The 9,989-nt window shown below is 43.2% G+C and overlaps 2 protein-coding genes across 2 annotated transcripts in view; both read right to left on the reverse strand.

Annotated features, from left to right (window-relative positions):
* Positions 1-2,372, reverse strand: part of LOC107663439 (TSC22 domain family protein 1-like) — a 13,592-nt gene extending 11,220 nt beyond the window's left edge. The window contains exon 1 of the mRNA XM_016453677.1: positions 345-2,372. Within this exon, the coding sequence (XP_016309163.1) occupies positions 345-1,831 (1,487 nt within the window). The 5' untranslated portion in view covers positions 1,832-2,372. The remainder of the gene's footprint in view (positions 1-344) is intronic.
* An 886-nt stretch (positions 2,373-3,258) lies between these two features.
* On the reverse strand, positions 3,259-9,550 carry nufip1 (nuclear FMR1 interacting protein 1). Its single transcript, XM_016453687.1, has 10 exons — positions 9,194-9,550; positions 7,041-7,117; positions 6,854-6,955; positions 6,663-6,725; positions 6,252-6,328; positions 5,916-6,008; positions 5,556-5,698; positions 5,331-5,471; positions 4,651-4,901; positions 3,259-3,849 (listed from the first exon to the last, which is right to left on the reverse strand). The coding sequence occupies exons 1-10, from the start codon at positions 9,381-9,383 to the stop codon at positions 3,553-3,555; spliced, it is 1,434 nt and encodes a 477-aa protein (XP_016309173.1). The 5' UTR covers positions 9,384-9,550; the 3' UTR covers positions 3,259-3,552.
* Positions 9,551-9,989: the final 439 nt, after the last annotated feature.

Raw genomic sequence — 9,989 nt, forward strand, 5'->3', positions numbered from 1 at the left:
ATCAAACCCCTACATCAGGCAGTTTCTGAGTTTGTCTCTTATAATAATATATTATAAACTATATAGACATATTTTTAAAAAATGAATAATATTAATGATATATATATATATATATATATATATATGTGTGTGTGTGTGTGTGTGTGTGTGTGTGTGTATATATTTCTTTATATATATATATTTAAATTTATATATAAATTTATATATAAATAAAAATAAAATAAAAGATATTTAAAAAATATTAATAAATAACATAAAAGCATCTCAATTATCCTAAAATAACACTGAATACAATCACAGCCATCAAACCCCTGCATCAGGCAGTTTCTGAGTTTGTGTCTCACCTGTCTTCATCTGCAGTTGAGACCGCAAAAGCACCGGCAGCGCCGTCCTGCCCGAGAGCCGCCGCAGCATCAGACGCAGCCGGCCCTGCGAGGCCTGCCATGCCTCCTGCAGCCAGCCGTGGCAGTGAGAGCAGCGGGTGGTGCTGCAGCAGGAGTCGCTGCGCATCTTCCAGCTGCGAGGCCGTCACATACGCGGGGCCCGCCGGGAGGAGCGGGGCTCTCAGCAGCAGCGGCTGAAGGTGGCTCAGAGCGGCAGATGAAAACAGCTGGGCTCCAGTTTGGTCCGGGCTGATGCTCATCTGTGGGCCGGGAACCTGAGGCCTCGGAGACACGGCCACCGGAGGAAGCCCTGGCACAGCTCTGGGTGACACTGCACTCTGAGCTGGAGGAATCTGAAGAGGTTGAGCTGCGGGCTGGACGCTTGCCGGCCTCGGGGTGTATTCCACCGGAGGAAGCGCGCTCTGGCTGACGGACACCGGAGGTTTGGTGTTAGCAGGGTAGCTGCTCTGGGCCTCTACACTGTAGGGTCGAACCGAGGCAGATGAACTCTCAACACCCAACAGAACGGAGGGTTGAGGAAGCAGGTGAGCGCCTGGGTCTTGAGCGTGCAGACCGGGGCAAACCTGCTGAACATCTCCTCCGCCGCTCAGAGTGCTTCCGGAGGAGCTGCCGCTCGTGGTCTCGTGTTCGGACTGAATGACGCTCTCCACCGCTCTGTGAGCGACGGCCGCGACGTCTCCAGCCGGGGCGTCTTTTTCGTAATACTCCGTACAAGTCCAGCGACCCTTCCGAAACGGCTCCGTGTTGGAATCGAGCTTCACCACCCTGAAGCGAGAGGCGGCGGTCGCCGCGCTCGCGGTCGGAGGATTTGCGGGTGCAACCGGCATCACGGTGGGGACCGGAGCTCTGGCGGCGTCCGGTACCGGTGCAGCGCTGTGGCTCAGTGCCGCTGATCCGCCTGCCTCCGCAGCTTGGACGGAGCGCCCGCTCGAGGCGGGGATTGCTGAAGGAGCCGCGGGTCGTCCAGTCTTGTGATGATGGTGGACGCCGTTGACCAGGTACCCCTGCTGCATCACCGGCTCGTTGGGCGACGTGACTCCGGGCGTCTCGCCCCCCAGCAAACTATTCAGCGTCTCCTCCGACGAGCTCCTCTCAGGGACGCCGGTGTCCGTGGCCCGGGAAACCGAGACGTCCAGGATGTCTGACGAGGACAGGTCCTCGGTGTGCGACTCGTCCATGTCGTCGTAGCTCTCCGTATCTTCGGCGATGCTGTTGCTGGCGCTGGCGGAGGACACCTGCGCGGGCAGGACGCTGGTGATCTGGAAGCCGCTCTTCTTCTTGAGCTGCGCCCCGGCGGGCTGGAGGCTCAGGCTGAGGCTGTGCGGCGGGGGATGAGGGGACGTCTGCTGGTCATCGGAGCCGAACACTGACGGGTGGGACATCCTCCTGCTGCCGGGCGACTCGCCGGGGGAGTCTGAGTGATGCATCTGAGAAATTCTACGGTAAACGGTGTACTGAATCTGATGGACACACTACAGTCCGTGCAGTGACGTCGTTAGGAAACCGCGTATAGTCCCCATTTAAAGAGTCTGACAGCTCCTCCAACAGACGCTCAACGAGTGTTTATGCTAAATAATGCAGGCTAGCTCCTGGTTAGCACATCAAACGCGGCTACTGGTTAACGGACAGCTAGCTCAGTCCACCAGCAGCGTGTGTCCCGACAGAAAAGCGCGTAAGTGTCAGTGACGGCTGATAAATGAACAATAACAGACGGTCGACATCACCTCAGCGCTGCAGACGCTCTTCCGAACTCCTGATGTGACTGAATACGGACTTAAATCGGGGCTTAAATCCGTCCTACGCCGCTTTCTGCTCTCTGGCCTGCGTGAGGATGCTGGAATGGCTTCGTTCGCAGCTTTGCTGTCTCATCCCGTCGCTGTCTCGTCACTACCGAACGCTGTTAGCACGCTAACCGACGAGCTAGCAGCTGCGGTGACGCCAGCAGGGGGCGGAGCCGCGGCGCGCAGGACACGCCCAGCGCTGATCCGGGATCAGATGTCTCGCGGTTCCGCGGTGGAGACGCGGCGGGAGCGTCTGATCTCAGAGCGGCTGGAGGAGACACTGAGGACCGGACGAATGCTGATACATTACGGACAAACATTCAGTAGTTTTCAATAGTTAAATTATTATTTTTATTTAAAAAATGGTACTATATAAACGTTTATTTTAAAATTAACATTTTATGTAAAAAAAATATTAATATTTTTTACATGGACTTTTATAATGATAATTGTTTCAAGTGACATTAAAGTAATAATATTGCAGCGCATCTGTAACGTAATTCTAAAATGATATATTTTGAAGCTTTTTATCATTTTTTTTTACATGGACATTATGACAAATGTTAATTATAACATTTTTGTAAAATTAAAATCAGATTCTGATTTAGTTTCTGATTTAAATTTACAAAATGGTAATTCATTTTCACGTCGACTAATTAACCTTTTTGTAAATAAACCTCTATACCAGGCATAAATAGTTAATGCGGTAAATGATGCTGTAATACTCTATTGTCTAGGGCTTTTACTTATACTTACATATAGTTAAAAAATACAAAGAGGTTTGCTCAGTAAAATGAACATTCAAAGAAAGATATCTGTATTCAGTTTTGTGGGTAAGATTTTACAATTAGGTTCCATTAGTAACTAACATTAACTCATTAATCCTTGATAGTTTTATTTAAAAGAATTAAATATTAACAGATACAACTTTTTAATAATGTATTAGTAAATGTCGGAATGAACATTAACTGATTATGATTTAGATGCATTTTTCATTATTCATGTTAACTATTGTTAATGGAACATTACAAAAATTACCATTTTGTGGACAAAGACAGAAGTGAGAACAAATCCACAGCCCGTAAAGTTCATATTTATTTAATTGCATAATACAAAGGCACTATTTTGTCAGGATTAGCAGCTGACACGCATGATCTTTAGACTAACATTAAATAATCACAGATTCACACACACCGCTTTATTTACTGCATCTGAGAGAACTACAGTCAGAACATGAGCTCAAAATACAGATCAAACTAATTCATATCCATTCATTAGTTATGAGTCTTTTCTTTTGAAAGGCCAAACACATGATTAGTAAATAAAAATAACAAGTGGAAGAAAAAAAGGTTTCTGAGCATCTGCCATCAGGAGGACTCGTCACACACTAAGCGCTGAGCAAACAGCTGCTGGAACACGCCGCGGCGCTCCGGACTCTCGTTCACACGCGTGTTTTCACCAGCGCTCGTGTCACAGCTGGTCTCGGAGCGCTGCTGTCTGTCTCCACTGAGGTCCTCATCTGATGCTCGCTCAGCGTTTGTGTTCACAGACACACTGATCTCACGAGAGTCTCGAGCAGCCAGACCGAAGAACCCGCTGCGCACGATGAAGCGGACGCACTGGAGAACCACGTTCCTCTCGTGACGGATATCAGGAGCCAGTAGCTGCACGACAAACACACACATTCAGACGAATCATGATGTGTAATATTGTGAAATATTATTATAATGTTTTCTATGTGAATCTCTGTTAAACTGTCATTTATTTATCAGCATTACTCCAGTCTTCAGTGTCACGTGATCTTCAGAAATCATTCTAATATGCTGATTTGCTGCTCGAGAAACATTTCTGATTATCATCAATGTTGAAAGCATTAATATTTTTGTGAAAACTGTGATGCATTTTATTTTTCAGGATTCTCAGATGAATAGAAAGTTCAAAAGAACAGCATTTATTTCAAATAGACATCCTTTGTAACATTATACATGTCTTTACTGTCACTTTTGATCAATTTAATGCGTCCTTGATGAATAAAAGTATCAATTTCTGTCACAAATAAAAAGAGCCTCACAAATACTTTGTGTAAGAAAGCAATTTGAACATTCTGCTGAATATCTCATTTTGTGTCCACTAAAGAAAGTCTAAACACAGGTTTAGAACAACATGAGACGGTGAGTAAATGATGAGAGAATGTGTGTGTGTTTGTGTGTGTGTGTGTGTGAGAGAGTGTGTGTGTGTGTGTGTGTGACTGTCTGTCTGTGTGTGTGTGTCTGTGTGTGTGAGTGAGTGAGTGAGTGAGTGAGTGAGTGAGTGAGTGAGTTGTGTGTGAGTGAGTGAGAGAGTGTATGTGTGTTTGTGAGTGTGTGTGTGTGTGTGTGTGAGTGAGAGAGTGTATGTGTGTGAGTGTGTGTGTGTGTGAGAGAGAGTGAGAGGGTGTGTGTGTGTGAGTGTGTGTGTTCACTCACCATCTCTAGAAGTGTTGGTCGATGTCTCTGTGTTTCAGCAGGTTTAAAGGTTTTACCTCCTCGTCCTCCTCTCACCCCGCGACCACGACCGCGTCCTCTGCCTCTGCCGGCCGGGGCATGATGGGATTGCTGTGGTGTGTGTGTGTGTTTCTCCTCGTGCAGCGCTGGGATCCTCTGGACAGGAAGTGGATGAGGATTCAGGAGCGTCTTATTCTCCTCTAAAGCCTGACTGACTCTCAGCACTGGAGCGTCTGTGACGGAATAAAACGTAAGAAATATATGCAGTGTTTCAGCAGCAGGGCTTTAATTAGCACAGAGAGCAATATAAAACATCAAAACACATTTTATTTTTATTTTTAGCCAAACTATTCTTTTAAAACTGAATAATGCACTCTGAATCATTTTACACCATATCAGCATCAGACTATAAGACGATATTAAAGTATTTTTTACAAACAAAATAAAAATAGATAAAAAGAACAATTATACACAATCTTTCAATTTGATAAAAATTCTAATATTTTCTTTGTACAATGCATTAAAACATTGATATATCACATGATGCTGTATTGCAGTACAGAATTTGTATCTGGATATTTAGTGTAATTGTTATTTATTTGACTGATAACTAGAATAGTGTTAACACTGAGCCCTGCTCATCATCAGGACCGAACTCATACCGTCTGTGTCTCCTTCGCTCTCGCTGGAGGTCATATCGTCGCCGTAGCTGGACATCAGTGACCCGAGGGCAGAGGTCACGCTCTTGGGGGCGACAGTGAGTCCAGTCTGCTTCTGCTGAACAGACTCGTCCTTATCAGACTCTGAAAGAACACAAACAAAGTCTGTTTGACTGAATGAAGCACAGTTCTGCATCACATCATCAGCAGCAGAGAGCTGAGACGGACCGGGGTCACTGCAGACGAGAGCCGCCAGAGGATCTCTGTCCTGATGTGGCCGCTTCAGATCCGTCTCAGAGCTCGTGTGATGACGGGACCCTTCACATCTCCAGCGGTCAGATCCTCGTCCCCTACCGCGGCTCCTGATGCGACTGCACACAGATCACATTCAAACTCACTTAAACATAATGCAGTGAAAGGAATAGTACACCAATGATCTGAAACTGTGCTCATCCTCAGGCTGTCCGAGATTAGGATGAGTTTGTTTCTTCATCAGGTTTGTAGAAATGTAGCATTGCATCAGTGTCTCAGCAATGGATGACAGCACATTTTCAATGTTGGGTAATGATAGGAAGATCAGAAACGCACCCGAACTGAGCCGTCTCCAGCACGTCTCCTCGCTGCTCCTTCATCTCCATAAGCTTCAGCTTCTTCTCTATGTTTCTCAGCGTTGGGTAGTTTCTACACATATGAAGGAATTTAATAACGACACTATCGTCTTCCGTTTACAGCTGAAAGTTAATTTTGCATCATTTTCCCGTTTATTTCTATGAAGCTGCTTTGAAACAATCTGTATTGTAGAAAGCGCTATAGAAATACATGTGACTTGGCTTATGTTCCATGAAAATGTTTTTTTGTTCACTTGAATCTTTTTCCTAATTATTTACAAAACTGTTTGCACATTTGAGTAAACGTCCGTCTCACTTGCGTCTCTCCTCTCTCCATCTGGCGATGTCCTCTGCAGTGTCCAGTTTGATCCTCTTGGCTCCTGGAGCGTGATTCTGCAGGAGAACAGCAGCGTCACACATTCAACTTTAAACATTTAAGACGCGTTCACACCAACTATAACGATATATAACTATATTAGTGTCCAAACCAGTGGATGACAATGTTCTGTTTATTATAAACACACTGCAATTTAGTGTTCTGTCGCTTTAAATGCTCGAGCTCTTTAAAGTCGGATGGATTCTGATTGGCTGTCAATGTTTTCGGCATTTTTAAAAACGCTCTGAAAGTGATTGCAGTGATTGTTCCTCGGTCTCATCATCATTATTGTTGTGGACTTCTCTTAGAGACCTGTGATGTTCAGCATGAGCTTCTGAAGGGGACACTCACGTTTCTCCAGTGGATCTTCACCAGCTTCTCGTGTGCAGTGAAGAGACAGTCTTCAACAGAGCACTGCAGACACACAGAACGAGCAGAAGAGCACTAATGAGACGCAGTACGTCACAGACGTCTGAAGGACAGCTGCATGATCACATGAACACATGAACGAGCAGCGGTGCGTGTTGATTACGGCGGATCACCTTCACATGCTGCGAGATGTGTTCATCGTATTTGTCTTGAGTTTTGAAGCCTCGGTCACAGGTGTCACAGAAATGACTGAACCCAGGCTCTTTCTGCTGCTTCTGCTCAAACGAACACATGAAACCTCACTTCACATCAAACATGACTGCAGATCAACACTCATAGAAGATCAGTGTCTGGATTTACCTTTCCACCCCAGTGATGCTGCGCTGAACCCCGCCAGCCATGATGAGGAGGCTGAGGATGGTGATGATGAAGATGACCTGATAGAAATGACATGAGGTCAAAGAAATTATTATAAAACTCACTGTTTCATACTATCAACTATATCAACAATGAACTAAACACGAGCATACTAACTGAACAGTTAACCAGGTATATGATACTAACAGAACAGTTAACCGGATACATGATATTAAATGAACAGTTAACCGTTTAAATGATATTAACTAACCGATTAGATTACTGGGTACATGATACTAACTAACTGAACAGTTAACCGTTTACATTATATTAACTAACCGATTAGATTACTGGGTACATGATACTAACTAACTGAACAGTTAACCGTTTACATTATATTAACTAACCGATTAGATTACTGGGTACATGATACTAACTAGATGAACAGTTTACTGGGTGTGTGACACTAACTAAACAGTTTATCGGATACATGATTCTAACTAACCAAGTATATGATACGAATAACTAACTGAACAGTTAACTAGGTACATGATACTAACTGAACAGTTTACCGGTTACATGATACTAACTGAACAGTTAACCGGTTACATTATACTAACTGAACAGTTAACCTGAACAGTTAACCGGTTACATGATACTAACTGAACAGTTAACCGGTTACATTATACTAACTGAACAGTTAACCTGAACAGTTAACCGGTTACATGATACTAACTGAACAGTTAACCGGTTACATTATACTAACTGAACAGTTAACCGGTTACATGATACTAACTGAACAGTTGACCGTTTACATTATACTAACTGAATAGTTAACCGGTTACATGATACTAATTGAACCGTTAACCAGGTATATGATACTAACTGAACAGTTAACCGGATACGTGTTACTAACTGAACAGTTCACCGGGTACATGATACTAACAAACTGATTAGATTACTAGGTATGTGATACTACCTAAATGAACAGTTTACTGGGTGTGTGATAATAACTAACTAAACAGTTTATCGGATACATGATTCTAACTAACCACGTATATGATACTAATAACTAAGTGAACAGTTAACCGGGTACATAATAATAACTAAGTGAACAGTTAACTGGGTACCTGACTCTAACTAACCAGGTATATGATACTAAAACTTAACTGAACAGTTAACCGGGTACATAATAATAACTAAGTGAACAGTTAACTGGGTACCTGACTCTAACTAACCAGGTATATGATACTAAAACTTAACTGAACAGTTAACCGGGTACATAATAATAACTAAGTGAACAGTTAACTGGGTACCTGACTCTAACTAACCAGGTATATGATACTAAAACTTAACTGAACAGTTAACCGGGTACATAATAATAACTAAGTGAACAGTTAACTGGGTACCTGACTCTAACTAACCAGGTATATGATACTAATACTTAACTGAACAGTTAACCGGGTTCATAATAATAACTAAGTGAACAGTTAACTGGGTACTTGACTAACTAACCAGGTATATGATACTAATACTTAACTGAACAGTTAACCGGGTTCATAATAACTAAGTGAACAGTTAACTGGGTACTTGACTCTAACTAACCAGGTATATGATACTAATACTTAACTGAACAGTTAACCGGGTTCATAATAACTAAGTGAACAGTTAACTGGGTACTTGACTCTAACTAACCAGGTATATGATACTAATACTTAACTGAACAGTTAACCGGGTTCATAATAACTAAGTGAACAGTTAACTGGGTACTTGACTCTAACTAACCAGGTATATGATACTAATACTTAACTGAACAGTTAACAGGGTACATGATAATAACTAAACAGGTACATGATACTACAAAGTGAACAGTTAACTAGGTTCGTAATACTAATTAAACAGTTTACCAGGTACATGATACTAACTAAACAGTTTACCAGGTACATGATACTAACTAAACAGTTTACCAGGTACATGATACTAACTAACTGAACAGTTAACTGGGTACATGACACCCTGTGGGACCGTGATCAACCTTGTGAATGGTTCTTCAGGACTAACCCGTGGTACCCGTCCAGATACACATGACAGTGCCATGTGCTAAAGGCACCTTACAGAACACCATGGTATTACCCTGGTACACTGAGCTCGTGTACCTGCGTACTGCTGCGGCTGGTGGTGGCCGGGCCAGGGTCCGGTCTGTGCCGGTTGAGTCCAGCTCCAGTCTCGGGACGCCTCGAACTTGCGGCTGCTCTGCGGTGTGGAGCCGCTCCAGTGAAGCGCCGCTGGAGGTTCCGCTGCTGCGCTGAAGTTCGGCGGCGGATACCGCTCGTGTTCCCCCGTCATGACCGACACAGCGCCGCTCGAGTTTCACACCGGTTCCGATCAGCGTTCTCACAGTCACATAAACACAAACATGTGCTGCAGAAACATGCTGCGCTACACACGTGCGTGCGCATTCACTTCTACGTCACTTCCGCACTGCGCTGACGCTAGATGACGCTGTACGTCACGCACTGCACCGAGGAACAACAAAGAGGTCAAAACGTCCAAAAACGAGTATTTTGAAATCATTGAGATACTATCACATTTTTTATATTTTGAATTAGATTTTGTTTTACTTTTTGCCTTCATGTTACTTTAAGTTAAAGTTTTAGTAATGTTGTATGTTTTGTAATTTTTAGTATACATATGTGTGTGTATAAAGTTTTATTTCAGTTTTAGTTATTTTAGTACATCAAGTTAAACTACATTAAAATGTTGCCTTGGCAACTAGCTGAAATAAAAAGATGTATTTGATTTTATTTCAGTTAAACATATTTTTTAGTTTCAGTTTTAGTTAACTATAATAACCCTGTAATTAAAAAACACATTAAAAGTTACAGAAACAACTGTTAAATTTTAACTTTATATAAAATGTTATATTTAACTTTATTTAGCCGGGATAAGACC

Source organism: Sinocyclocheilus anshuiensis, unplaced genomic scaffold (genome assembly GCF_001515605.1).
Source record: "Sinocyclocheilus anshuiensis isolate Anshui unplaced genomic scaffold, SAMN03320099.WGS_v1.1 scaffold2051, whole genome shotgun sequence".
NCBI classification, from domain to species: Eukaryota; Metazoa; Chordata; class Actinopteri; order Cypriniformes; family Cyprinidae; genus Sinocyclocheilus; species Sinocyclocheilus anshuiensis.